The 14708-nt window shown below is 34.0% G+C and overlaps 2 protein-coding genes and 1 non-coding gene across 3 annotated transcripts; 2 read left to right on the forward strand and 1 right to left on the reverse strand.

Annotated features, from left to right (window-relative positions):
- Positions 1-1571: 1571 nt before the first annotated feature.
- Positions 1572-1644, forward strand: TRNAR-UCU (transfer RNA arginine (anticodon UCU)). The gene has a single exon. It is a non-coding gene; the product is annotated as a tRNA-Arg (tRNA).
- A 4733-nt stretch (positions 1645-6377) lies between these two features.
- LOC114729587 (uncharacterized) lies at positions 6378-6852 on the forward strand. Its single transcript, XM_028916616.1, has one exon. The coding sequence runs from the start codon at positions 6390-6392 to the stop codon at positions 6735-6737; it is 348 nt and encodes a 115-aa protein (XP_028772449.1). The 5' UTR covers positions 6378-6389; the 3' UTR covers positions 6738-6852.
- Positions 6853-9425: 2573 nt separating this feature from the next.
- Positions 9426-14194, reverse strand: LOC114729597 (probable serine/threonine-protein kinase At1g54610). Its single transcript, XM_028916626.1, has 7 exons — positions 13661-14194; positions 12926-13210; positions 12523-12840; positions 12157-12378; positions 11567-11661; positions 10979-11081; positions 9426-9918 (listed from the first exon to the last, which is right to left on the reverse strand). The coding sequence occupies exons 1-7, from the start codon at positions 14063-14065 to the stop codon at positions 9589-9591; spliced, it is 1758 nt and encodes a 585-aa protein (XP_028772459.1). The 5' UTR covers positions 14066-14194; the 3' UTR covers positions 9426-9588.
- Positions 14195-14708: the final 514 nt, after the last annotated feature.

Raw genomic sequence — 14708 nt, forward strand, 5'->3', positions numbered from 1 at the left:
CTACTCTTCTCATCCTATTTACAAGATAGAGAAAAAAATTACTTTTTGATAAATAGGACTGAGATAATTTTTTTATATAGATACAATTTTACTTTTTATTTATTATTATGTTAATTTTTATTTATATGAGATATATATATATATTTAATAAAGTAAAAGTTAAAAAAATTTTATTTTTTAAATAAGTATAAATAAAATTAAAATTTTTTCTAACTCATATAAAACATATTAGAAATAATTTATAAATAATATTCCGTATATAGCATATAAAACTTTTGAATTTCCAATTATTATAATATATGCTTAAATCAGCGTAGTGCGTGCATGATGAATATCTCAGTGATCATCGTAAGATCTTTGTTGTTATCCCCAAAAAAGCACCAGTATTTGTTGATTATAATATGGATGGAGAGCAGTTTGGGTTTGCGGGCGAATAATTGGAGGGATTGGCTAATTGAACATTAATTAAAATAGTAATCCGCTTTGGGCGCCAAAATGTGGAGCCACGTGGCCATGTGGCGGACACAAGAGTGGTAAAGTAAGGCGACTTTAAAAGTCTCACCTACTTTTTTTTTTAATAACGTTCCTGTCAAAGATCCCCGGCCCACCAACGAGGACTCTCTGCCTTGGACATGCCCCATAAATATCACACCCAAAAATATTATTACCTCTTTTAATGTTTTTCATGATCCATCTAACAAGAATATTATTAAAAATAAATAAATATTTTTATATAAAAATAAATAATAATTATATCTTAAATTTTGAATATAATGCGTGTTTAGTTGGTGGAAAAAGGAATGACATATATTTAAAGAAAAAAATTAAATCAGTGAGAGAATGTTGAATTTGATATAATCACGTGTTTAAAAATGTCATGTGGTGAGCACATTCCCATGAAACCTCTCTCTCTCTCTCTCTCTCTCTCTAACATGTACTCTACAACGCCCGCCATGGCCTCTTGATTACAAATTAAAGCATTTGGGAAATAAATTATATTATAATTCATGGAATATAGAATTTGATTATATCTTAGAGCCAATTGCAATATTTAATATGTATTTTTAAAAAAATTAATTGACCTAGACCTTGAGAACTACTCTTGGGTAACTTCTGTTATTCACTATTTTTTTTAAATAACCACATATTTTTTACATTACCAAATAATTTATTTACATTTGCGTATTATTAAAATTCAAAGTTTTTTTTTTTGACCAGTATTAAATTCAAAGTTGAACACAAACAGATCCTTGAAATAAATAAAAAGGGGGCGGCTATAAAAAATGGAGGTGGCTAAGAAAGAACTTTATGAAAAGGTTGGATAAAAGTTGAATGAACAAACACTTCTCCATGACACGCGTCAAGATTATAATAGTATAAAATTTAAGCCACTTGTTGTTCTTCCTTTGTGCTTCCATCAAAATTATAATTAGAAGTATAAATAAATAGGCATTCCTTTATGCAGAAAATTGAGACTAAAAATGATCCTACTTGATTTGTTCTACAAATCTTCACAAGGACATGCTTTTATGTAAATAAAATATATATCTTAAGAGCTGCAATCAACAAAGGCGCCCATGGCCTAATGGATAAGGCGCTTGACTTCTAATCAAGCGATTGTGGGTTCGAGTCCCACTGGGCGTGTATCTATTTTCGATTTCAACATTGATCCCTTTTGGGCCGCTTCTTCTGGGTCTAGATTTATTGGGCCCCCACGGCCCATCAAATAACGGGCGTCTGTCTGCTTTAAAGGGGTTATCTGTTATGAAAACGAGACATCTGAATTCATACAAATCTTTGAGGCCCAAAAATAATCATAATTGCGGCAAGCTGTGAATTTTATACTGCTAATTTGAGGAGTATGTTTTGGCCTTATAAATAAATAGCTTAATTAATATTTAAAATTTTATGACGAAGGCCCCTTTAACTTCTACACTAATGCAAATAACTCTCTATCGGAAGGGAAAATGCAAATAATTCTCATATTATAATTTGGGTATTATTTCACTAAAAGAATATATTCGTACATTTCATTGCGCATAATTCAAAATTTAGAAGATTATATACACACCCATATAACTCAAAATTTAAGGAGGTATATAGTGAATGATATATTACGCTGTGATGGTAAAATAACAAACACGAGATGAGGTTATATATGCATAAATTTGGGAAGTTTAATTCAGTGGATTATTGTTTGTCAAATTTCAATTTTTAAGGGTAAGTGTTGTTGTTTGCATATGATTCAAATTTTAAAGATGAGGAAACTTTGTATGATATATATTGGTCTTTTTTATAAGTCAAAATTTTGAAGAACTTATTAGTATTCATATTATATTCCACCTCACTCTTACCTCTTAAACTAGCTAGCTGTAATATGGGTGAATAAGGTTAATATTTTGTAATAAATTTGCTTTCAATATTCAAATTATTTACTCTCCATAATATTACCTCTGGTCCTTAATATAAGACCCTGTTTGATTTTTATTTTGGTCCTAAATATAAGACCCCACTCCATTTTGTCTCTCATATTTATACTTTTTTTTTTCAAAGTAGCCATTCTAATAACAAGAGTTCTAGTCAATATACTTGATTAGTAAGGATATTTAGGAAACACAACACCTATTTAGGACAAATAACTAACTCAACTTACTTCCTTAATCTTCTCACATTAGTCAACTGGCTCTTATAATTAGGATCGGAAGTAGTACTACCTCCGGTCCTTAATGTAAAAGTTAGTTGACTAATCTGAGTAGATTAAAAAAATTAGTTAAATTAGTTATTCGTAATTAGTTATTTCTAAAATATCATTGTTAATCAAATTTATTAATTCGAACTACTATTATTACAAGAACTACTTTGAAAAAAAAATAGATAACTATGAAAAAGAAAGTAGATTTGAGTTTTATATTTATGATCAAAATAAAAACTAAATGAGCTATTATATTAAGGATTGGATGTAGTATTGTACTCCCTCCATCCCTTTTTATAAGCAACTTTAGACTACATTACGTAGATAAAAAATTAGGACAATAAATGAGTAAAATTTGAAAGTTTTTTTTCTCGAAAATACCCTTATTTACGAGGGAAAAGAATATAAGAAAGAGGATAAGAAAATTATTATAATAAAAAAATTATAAAAAAGAGAGAATGTGTGACGAAAATAGATGATAGTTTTGAAAATAAGATAATTAATATGTTAAGTATTAAAACAAGTAATAAACAGGAAAAAATAGGAAATTTGCCAGAAAAATTTAAGACCATTTGTAAATCTTACTTATATTTAGGGATATGAGACGAATGATAGTTGTGTTTTTTTACTAAAGTATAAGTATCTTCCTATTAAAGATAATCCTATTCGAAACGAATGATAGTTGTTACTTCTAAAAAAAAAAAGGAAATAGAGGGAGTACTTGTAAGCTTTTTTGTTGTTGTTAAATTATGTTTCTTCACGCGACGTACTTTTTGTCGATGATTGCCCTCTATAACAAATAGTTAAAGCGGTGTCAGTGAAAGGTATGATTATATTGGATTGGGCTAAATCATTATGTGCACGCCTACCTACCTCAAACGGAAATTAATCGTGGACTTTACCCTGCAACTTACAAGTTAAACACATTTTTACAAACGTTTAAACTCGACTTAATAGAGTGAGTAATGATATCATAATACACTTAATTGCAATTAATCATATCATATTTTAACCCCATTCATTCATTATTATTAACCCAACATTCTCATATTCCGTTGTGAAGGACTGCATCTCCTGTTATTTGCAGCATCATGATGTCTGCCTCTTTGATAAATTTGTTCAAACGACGAAATGGGACAGCAAATTAATAGTTAATAATTATTTAACCATACAAATATGTAAAAAAATAATCAAAGACTAACACTTAATTAATATATATTCATGATAAGTTACTGATTAATTAGGTTATTTTAATTTAAAAGTTTTTGATAAAATATGTGTGAGAGTGGGTGCTCTTTGAGAAAGCAAAATGAGGATTAAAAAAGTTGCATGCGGTTGCTTTCTGCGTCAAGATACGTTCACAGTTTCACACTTCAATTAGGGCTCTCGTTGGCCTTCTCTATAAATTGGACCCACACTCATAATTGTGGTACTAATTTTTTTTCAGCCCCCAAAAAAGAACAATTTCTGAAGAGAGCCACAGAAAATTAATATTCTTCTAATCTTTAATATAAGATACTCCTCCGGTTCTAAACATAAGATACAAGATCTATTTTGTAGTTACAAAATGGATATTATATTTAGGACCAGAGGAGTATAAGATATAATTAATTAATTCGAATAGATTATAAATGTTAGTTAAATTAGTTAATATGATATATTTCTTTTCTAAAATATCATAAGCATCTTCTTTAATTTTTTTCTTTCTTCTTCTACTTAATTATTGTTAGGGAATATCAATCAGAGTTAATTTAAAAAAACAAATAAATATTTAAAATAGATATTATATATAGGACTAATATCAACTCTCCAATTAGGTGATATATTAAAAGTGAGAGGAGTATAATGTACAAGTAAATTTAATTACCCCTGAGATAATCAATGGTTTAACTGTGACATTTTTTATCGCCATGCTTGAGAAATGGGAATAACATCACTCAATTAAGTTGTTGAGTGAAGGTACGAAGAAGGTATAAATCAGAATGATATTATATGACAAGGTGGGAAGTTTCCTAAGTGTAATAATGAGATTCGTCCGGAAATATATATAGGTGAGCCATCTTGCTTTGTCCCATTATTATTTTATATTAATGCTAATACATATAAACACAAATTAAGTGATCAATATTTACGCATATGAAAAAGCATATGAAGATGGAGGCGATCTTTGAAATATGTGTGTGTGTGTGTGCGCGCAATTAATATGTGGAAGCCCCACACAGCACTATAAATGAATTTTGTCACCCATCTTCAAATATATAGTGGCACATGACTTGGTACCTTTGCTTTCACTAAATTAAACATATGTATCAACAATAATTTCTAATTTTTCAGATTAAAATGTTAAATTACCTACAGAGTAGCTTTAGGGAAATACTCAAATAGAGGCTTACATATGTTACAAATATATGGTCAAGATTTGGGGGAAATTTCATCGATCACCTATATATGCCAAATGTATATATGTTCAAATGTTTGCAAAACCATCCGAAGTGTCACCTAATATATCTTACATTACCTCAGACCTCAGGTTCGTGCAATTCAAGGGGGAAAGATTAAATCAAAGAGGCATTGCATTATTTTCAAGTCTTTGGAACTTCATGCAACCTTTTAAATTATTGCAAATTTAGTTATTTATGGTAGAGAATTATATATGTGTGTCTCAAATAAGAAAATTAATTACATCTAAATCCTAACCACATGTAAATATTAAAAAAGTTGACACGTGAGTAGAAAATGAGGAAATGACTAATTTTTAATTATTGAGGCCTTCTGCTTATTTATATTATATATATCCATCTAATATTAAAGTAAATGTACAAATTTTAATGGTAAAGATCCAAAGATAAATGGGACATGATATATGCAAGTTCCCCCGTCACCAAACAAATAAAATAGAGAATTGATGTTTGAAAATGAAGAATGGGCACTTTGTACAAAGCAAAACATAGTGCCTTATCCCATCGCAGAAACACTAAACAAAGCAACCAAATTGACCCCACCATTATCAAATAGCGTGGTCCCTACCTCAACTATGTGAATTTGTTATATTTTCTTCATTTTGTACACATTTTAATGAATTAACCCTAACATTTTCTCACGATCCATGTCAAAATTCCAGGAAAAAAGGGACTAATTTATTGGTAAAAAGAATTACATATTCTTAAAGTAATAAACACTTATTTTTGATATACTCACATTTTTTTACATCAATTGATATTTTTTTTTACTAAGCCCAGATATTTTCTTATTAGAGACAATCATGTTTGAGATACTACCAAATACTAAATATAAATATTTTTCTTATCGAGTATTCAAATCTGGTTTGATCGCGCTGTGATCAATTAGCCCCTGGTACTCAATCCCCATTAACACATCAATTTATATATATTCCGTCCTATACAAATAAAAAAAAAAATTCAATTTGGTGAGAATATGCTTGAAGGATCATGCGCGTTATCATCAGCGTTCACTTTTGTAAATCATGCAAGTGAATTCAATCTGTGTCATCACTAGCAGACGGTGACGTGTCTTTGTGCGGCAAGTAGGCCCCACCTCCCCCCTCAAGTCATGATTCCCATTGCAGCTGTCCAACATCACACATGGGGTGCCACCACACCGGATCATAATGCCCCTTCTCTCTGTCTCTCTCCTTCGTCCTTCCTCTTAAAAACCCTCAACCACTTTGTGTGTGTTCATGCAGGCCGATCCTCAAGAGCTAAAAGACAAAACAGATCGATCAAGAGAGAGAGAGGCTTTGAAGCTAAGCTTCTCAGCTTTAATGGAGAAAAGCAAGTCGGTTCCTGAGTCATCATGCTCTTACGCAGAGTTCAATGGGTTCGGAGAGAGATCCAACTCTTACAGCTTCAATGGACCGAGCCACAAAGGAAATGGCTTTTACACTTCCAATGATGCAGAGTTCAAGAGGAAGAAGAGGATCAAAGCTTATAATGGTTTCACTGTGGAGGGCAAGCTTAAATCCAGCGTCAGAAACAGCTTCAAGTGGATCAAGAACAAGTTCACCGATACGGCTACTAATTATTAGCTTCACATCCTTATTTAATACCTGATTAGGTAAAGTTTGTCTTAGCTGCTAAACATAATTAGCTGTCAGAGTTTTCAATAAAAATCTTGCGAGGTAATCTTGAAACTGTAAAAAAGAAAAGAAAAGAAAATTGCTTTTCATGGATTTATTCAAGAATCTGATGGCAAAAAAATACGTACAATTAAGAACTAGACTTGATTATATAAGTTTCACCGAGTTTGTGAAGATCTTTCATATGTCTCATCTTTGAAGGTCACATTAAGGAAGGAAAGGAAAAAGGGAAAGCTAAGCTTTGTTTTAACCAAACGGAAACAAGCTTAGTTATTTCTCTTTGTAAAACTTGTTTGCTTTGCAAATATTATGTCAGCTGTTGGAGATTTTATGTGTATGTGTGTTGGAGGTGCTGATGGAGGAGTTTGGCAGTGAAAATTATATTAGACATGGGAGAGATTAATTAAGGGTTTAACTGTGGGGTGCTTTTGTAACAGGAGAGGAAATATCAAACAAGAAATTAAAGGGAAGTACGTAGTGTGTTTGTGAGGTAAGAGCTGAGATTATGATTCTGAAATAGATTTTCTTTAGAATCATAAAGGTTCTGATTCACGCGATTATCCCAGAAAATGCTTCTGAGATTATATCAAGTAGAACTGTATGTGCTTAATTATGATCAACATCCATGGTTATTAATATCAAATGCATATATAATTCATAACAAATCATGTTAGAATAATGTAACTCAATTTTTCAGACATCATACACTTACATCTGTCAGCTGGATAAGTCCAGAGAGTAGTGAATTCGCAGAGATTGATATTGGTGAGTTTCCAAGAAACTGAGGTTGATTTATGGTCAACTAAGTGCATCTCAATATTTAACCAAACATCTTAATGAACCTCTGATGAGCAATCTTGGAACCCGTCTCTCGGCCCCCCGCCCCTCTATATATATAAATATATATTTATATATCTACATTCACACACGCTAATTTTTGTCGGAAGTCTAGTCTTATAAATAATTTTTCAATTAGACATATTTGGCTTGCAACAGCTCATTTTTTCCCTTTAATTTAGGTCAGATTATTCTTTTACTAAATTTAATGACATGGACTCATAGTTCTTTAATCAGTGCAAATTAAACAGCGTACATCATCTAATCTACTCCTCTAGTTCTAAATATAAAATCCCTTTCATAGTGTAAATTATATCACGAAAGGGGTCTTATATTTAAGGTCAGAGAAATAATTTATATGAAATCACAAATCAAAGCATGCCTCGCCTCACCTTAGAAGTGGGTCCAACCTCTAAGTGTCACTTCAGAATTGAGGTTTAATTTTTAATATTAATGTGATGATACCGGCATTTAAATTCAGAAAAAAAAAAAGGTTTGATTATCCATGAAGACAAACTCGGCCAGCCATAATAAGGTTATTTCTATATATGAACAGCATACATGACCCTAATTAGGTTTAATACAATTTTTGGTCGCTTAAATTTGCTTTCATTTTGATTAAATTATAGGTTTTAATCCTTCAAATTTCTTTTTATTTAAAATATTGGTTTTTATAATTCAATAAAAATTCAGACTATTTGGCTTCTTGAAGAGCCAAAACCTATGATTTAAAACTTGAGGAACCAAATATATATTAACCCCTCGTTAACTCTTCTTTTATATTTTGTTCAGACACAATTAGTGATTATATTATGCCATGGAAGGGGTATTATAAGACGTATGAAGCTGGGTTATACCGGTCCAAAAGGAAAAAATGAAGCTGGGTTATAACATGAATATGATGCAATTTATTATTTCACTCATCGGGGGATATTGTTTGCTTCTTTTTATAACGCATTGCTTGTATGCTGAGAAGATGAAATGGATAATTGTAATGGACTATGCCCCAAGAGTGAACAAGAAGAAGTGGAACTTAAGGTCATGGAATATATGGATTAGACTAATCAATCAATCATTATTTTTTAATTAACCCACTTATACAAGTCTAATCAAATCGTGGGTCCCCATAAAATGTAAAAATTTAATTTAGCTGAGAGAGATCTGCTCTTGACTCCTACTATTTAAAGAGAGATTAGTCTGCCTAATATTTATATCTAGTTCTGTTTAAAATTGACCAATTCATGTTTTAAAAGGAGGAAGTTGAAGACTTCCAATTGGCTTAGGATGGTTATTTTTTATGTATATGTCTAGTACTCTAGTCTACATTTTTCTTTGCTTTGCCACGTACCTTGCATTAAGTGCTAGGGTTCCATTCAGTGCATGAAAATTTTTAATTTATTTATGATTATAATAGTTTGGATGCGATAAATTCAAAACCTAAAGTTCGTCATACACGTCATGTATATTGAATCTGATCTGATGATTTCCCGCAAAGATACCTACTTTTTCTTCATTAATTTATACATAGGACGTTGAGACGGGAAAAAAAAGAAGCAGTAATTTTACAAATCAGGCCGAATTCAGTGCTAAACATAATTACGATACTCCTTTCCGTTTATATGACGTTAATATTCTGGGTTTCAGTTTAATTTATAACGTTTACTTAAGTTAAAACAGTCGTTTAAATCATCATATAACTTTCCGAAACAAAAATTGATGTAGGGGAAAGAGGGATCGCCAGTCACACGGCTCCCTGATGGGTAGGGTAAGGCTGCTTGAGAATGACCTTGACCAAAGAAGTTGACACAACACGAGATCATCTTCATTCTTCATAAAGTCACAATTAATGAAAAGAATGAAAATAAAAATTAAAAAAAGTTGACATTTTAAAAAAATATTGGTTTAAATGCCACCTGTTCATGGCCAAAAGAAGGGAAAAAGCCACCCGTTCTGTTGAGACCTATCAATGAATTCCAAAGACACCCTTTTTTGGGTTTCTAAATTCTCTGGAGGAAGCTGACCTGAGGATCCGGTGTGGTCCGTAGTTGTTGTCTTGTTTGTTGGACGCATGTTGTTTAGACTTGGGTAATGGAGGAAGGTTCTTGACATTAACATGGCGATGGATTCTGTGGGACAACTTTTGATCACCAAAAGCCAAATTTGGAGAAAGAATGAGAGGAGATGGATGATCCTTTGACTCAGCAGTGTCAGAAACAGATGATGTCCTACTGCTTGGGGGGATTCTGCCCTGTTCTTCATTAGGAACAAATGCCTCAACTTCCTTGCTCAGTTCCTGGTATAACATGTGAAGAACACCGTTTAGAATGCCATCAGGTTCTCTTTTCTTGTTTTGAAGGAAATACAAGCTCCTTAACATAAGTCTACTCAGTTATGATCTTCTCTTTTCCAATTGATATCAGTATATCTGATATTTGAGCTAATCAACCGTGTTCTTAGTTTCTTTCCTTTAGGTTTGGCATCACATTATCAATCAGGAAATTTATGTTTTATACACGATATTGGCACTACCCTTATTGATAGATTGTGACTTTCGCATTAGTCAATTTTTCTTCCCCATATTTTTTGCTTCCTAACAATGAATCAAGCATCAAATAGGCAGTAATCATAATATTATGCAGAAAAATCAACCGAATTGACCAAAAAAAAAAAATCCACCGAATTATCTAGTATATCCCGGTAAAAATTGAAGCTCATGATATGGTTAAACATCTTTGGTATAATTATTTAAAAGGACGTGTGCAGAAAAAACACCAGCTCTCTTCTACAGGTTGTGGTCTCCTGTATCGTGGACACAATGGAGACCTCATAAATATTCAATCTGTCTGATGCTTCCTCTGGATTGATGTGGAGCAAGTCAACACTAACAGGGCAAATATCAACGCCCACAACTGTCGGGGAGCTAAATGAGACAACTTAATTAAATGGTCCTTCTCAAGGTCAGAACTTAAATTTTAATATAACACCGTCAATCATATCAGTGGTTTGCATGTCATTAGCATGAGTAACGCAGTTGCTTTTTTAGTTTAATTCTTAGTTGAGGTTTATCATCAGCATTTTGTTTGAGGTTGGCCGGCTGAGCTGTATTTTGGGTGTTTAGAGTTTAGGGTTTAACTAGTTGCAGCCTACAAGCTTACAAATGGACTGCCTAGTCATGCATGTTTCCTCTTATTGAACTTCATAAATCAGATTATTGAGTTGCTCCCAGAAAATTCTTGAATCTTCAAAATTTTACTTTTAGTTCTACAACAAGGAGACATGCGTAGAACAACAACAGGAATACATAAATAAATACATATACTATGAACAGAGCAGAAGGCTTGGAGGATTTTCACCTCTTTAGAAGATACAGTATGCTCTGTTGGCCAGCCGGATGCCACATTCTTCCTTCGCCTCTCATGACGGGTATGAGATCGTCTTAATTTAGCATTCACATTCCTGCAAGTATTACAACAAGCCTTATCTTGCTAACTGCTCATGCCTACATATACTATCTCCAGTCCTAATTATAAAAGCCAATTGATTAATTTGAGGAAATTAAGAAAGTAAGTTGAGTTAGTTATTTGTCCTAAATAGGTATTGTTTTTTCCTAAAATATCCTTATTAGTCAAGTGTATTGATCAGGACTATCATTGTTAGAAGGGCTACTTTGAAAAAAATGTATAAATATGAGAGACAAAATGGATCGGGGTCTTATATTTAGGATCAAAATAAAAGTCAAATAGGATCTTATATTAAGGACAGAAGGTAGTATTATTTAAGAAAAGAAGTCTCATGTTATAAACGCATACCAGAGTCGGCTTAACCTCACTTGTTAGGTACAAAAACAATACAGGGTACTGCCTTCTACATGTAGCGAGTTTGTGCATCTATAAGTTGACTGAAACTAACCTCAGAACACTGAGTACCAAAAAACGACTTACTCGATCTCTTCATTGGTAAGATTTTGCCCATCATGTTCCGTGTAGCTTACAGGCAGACCAGAGAGATCACGTGCCAATGGGCTTGTAAAGAAAAACTGCAGGCAGAAGGTACATCTATGTTGGAAATCCGAATAAGTTACACATTCAATTATATCCTACTTTTTCATTGGGATTTCGATAGATGAAATTCAGTGCAGTTGTAATAATTTGATATTAGTTGTGAGGCAGTACTTAAGATAAAAGTTTCTTCAATCAAGATCAATCTTAATTAAGAGTAAATTAAAAAAAATACCTTGAATCATGAAAAATCACACAAACCTCCCATCTATTTTTAAAATCAGGGTATTTCAGTCAAAATAAGCTCTCATCATTTGTCAGAGAAAATGTCAGTGCAACAAGGGAAACGGGTGCATATTTTCAAAACAGGGGAAGAACTGGGTTTTGAGCATCCCTCAGTAGAGGAGAGAGTAATTCATTCAATGCGCAATTCAACTGAACATCTAATCTTTCAGTAAAGAAATACGAAGCACGCATTTTTAGGTGCGGAGATCACAACTACTTATCAGGATTTCTCGCCCGGATTGACTCACCTGATTTTGAAGAGCTTTAGATGCAGTGCCACGGTATGCAGGATCCAATGTGAGCAGAGTACACACAAGGCCCACAGAAGATGGAGGGAGATCCCTAAAAGATTCTGCTAGGCTGGGTCTGTAAGTCTTCGGAGGTCTAAATGTTGTGGGAAGATTCAATTTTTTCCAGTACTCCTCTGATGGCGTGCCACATAGCCTGAAAATTCTATGAAGTTGCTCAACCTGAAAGCAGAGAAACTTAAATGACTTGCAGAACGAAATAATAGAAGATGACCAGACAACACAACATAGACACAAAAATAGACCAAAAGCTAAAGATGGAATTTAATTAAAAAGGATTTTGGCAGATCATATGGGCATTATCACCTCTGTTCTTCCTGGCATGATTGGAATTCCCATAAACATTTCTGCCAAGAGGCATCCAGCACTCCACAAATCAATACCAACTCCATAATTCGTGGCACCTAACAATAGCTCAGGAGCTCTGTACCAAAGCGTCACAACCCGGTTGGTGAGATACTGGTTATGGTTTAGGTTATAAAAATTGGCAAGCCCAAAATCAGCAATCTTGAGCATTCCATTTTTATCAATCAAGAGATTTGACCCCTTGATATCTCGGTGCAAGATGCCCCTGTCGTGGCAATGCTGCAGACCTGAAAGCAATTGATGCATATAGCACTTGACCTACATCAATTTTTCCAGATTATTATGGTAAATTATGGGAAATGCTAAAATTGTCAAAGGCGCCAATGAGAAAATTTTAATTAACCTGTGGTTCAGTGAGTCGTTCTTCAGGACGAGATATTATTCTAGCCAAGTCTGATTGCATGAAATCAAAAACAAGATAAATACTATATTGCATTCTTGATGTAGCCAATCCTTTAAGTTTTATGACATTAGGATGATCCAATATCTGTAGTATCGCAATTTCCCTTGCCATAAATTTAATGCTCTCCGGCTGGGATTTATCAAAGCGAACCTTCTTAAGGGCCACAAGTTCCCTCGTGGCCCGATCTCGTGCTTTATAAACATTGCTGTAGGTTCCTTGTCCTACCTGAAAAACAGAAAATTTTACACATGGGCCCAGTCAATTAACGTGCTTTCTACCATCGTCAGCGATGAAAAACCTATGAACCTACAAATCACAACCCATGCTCGAACTTTTTAATCACATTAATTGTTTTCAGTTTATATCTCACTCAATCAGGTAATTAATAAATAGAAATCCTCTTCAATCAAATTTTTGATCCAAACTCAAACATTGATGACTTCAAGACTCTTAATGATTCAAGCAGCCAAACATCTAACTAGTACCCAAAATGACGCCACATTTGAAAGAATGCTCCAAAGAATCCCAAAATGATGCGGCATAGTAATAGGCTAGTACTTAGTTAAGATGTAGGAGCAATAACGTTGGATGTGTAAAGAATGCTACATCATTTTGCATAACCCTTCATCATTCAGCTTTATCTAATCCGGAACATGACAAAACCCAAACAAAGACCTTGTCAAGCATTACGTATGACTCAGCACTCCGGGGAACCAAGCCAGCCAAAACTTCTCGAGGAACATTATCAACTAACCATCTGGGCCACCCGTCAACCATCTCATCGTCAAAAGATTTCCTTGGTATTTTCTCACCATCATGCACAGCATTTCTCTTCCCCTCTCCCATCCAGCGGTTGCTGCTACCTTCCCTTTCTTCGTTCCCAATACCAGACCCAAGCCGATGCTTTCTGATTTCGCGCTGGTGCACCCTACCAATATCTTCACATTCGCCATATATCTGGCCCATCGATCGTCGATGAGCAGCGAAATCCCCATTTCCAACATACCCATTCTCTAGTTTCAGCCTCTCTAGGCCCTTAGCTTCCGAACCCCCCGATGGCTTAGCCTGAACGCAGCCCATAACTCTCTAGGGTGCCGATCTCAGCATCAGTATGATCCCATTTGTAACGATGTGTACAGGAAGTGACATGCCCGAGTAACAGTGATGAAGAAACGGAAGCAGACGGCCAAGAAGCTGAAGGGCTATTGCTGGGATGTGAGAGAACGAAAAGGATAGGAGAAGAATGTGTCGGATTCTGGAGGCCGCTCATGGCCGGCACTTTTGGAATCTTGCTGTGAGTAAACAAGTACTGTGTGACCTTTTTCCCGAATTTTGGTGAGCGCTTCTTTTCTTCGATTGCTCCGTTGAAAACGTGAGTGTGTACAGTTTTTGGGAAATTGAAAGGCGCGAACTTTCGGGGCGGGAAAACAAACGGACAATTGAACATGAACAGACAGAGCCAGAGTAAACAGAAAGTAAACAATGTCGGCTTTCCGTACGGTATCGACACGTGGAGCACACGTGATCGTCTCTGACAAAGGCTTCTGGCTTTTAAATTATCGTTATAATTAGATGCCTTTTTTCACCCAAAAATTGAGATGATGCGTGTTGTTTCTCAATTCCGAATATGGTAACACGAATAATATTTTATCAATAGTAGTCAGGTAAAAAAATTACTACCTCTTATCCTAATTATGGTTGAATAATTTAAATAGATTAAAAA

This window comes from Neltuma alba, unplaced genomic scaffold, assembly GCF_004799145.2.
Source record: "Neltuma alba isolate B1F8T4 unplaced genomic scaffold, ASM479914v2 tig00002483_pilon, whole genome shotgun sequence".
Taxonomy (NCBI): Eukaryota; Viridiplantae; Streptophyta; class Magnoliopsida; order Fabales; family Fabaceae; genus Neltuma; species Neltuma alba.

Excerpts from the sequence above, each read along its gene's own strand:
- LOC114729587 (XM_028916616.1), top strand. The coding sequence starts at position 6,390 with ATGCAGGCCGATCCTCAAGAGCTAAAAGACAAAACAGATCGATCAAGA.
- LOC114729597 (XM_028916626.1), bottom strand. The coding sequence starts at position 14,065 with ATGGGCTGCGTTCAGGCTAAGCCATCGGGGGGTTCGGAAGCTAAGGGC. Across the intron at positions 11,662-12,156 it reads CTAAAGCTCTTCAAAATCAG|TTTTTCTTTACAAGCCCATT; the intron begins GTGAGTCAATCC and ends TTCTGCCTGCAG. Across the intron at positions 11,082-11,566 it reads CTTACCAATGAAGAGATCGA|GAATGTGAATGCTAAATTAA; the intron begins GTAAGTCGTTTT and ends TAATACTTGCAG.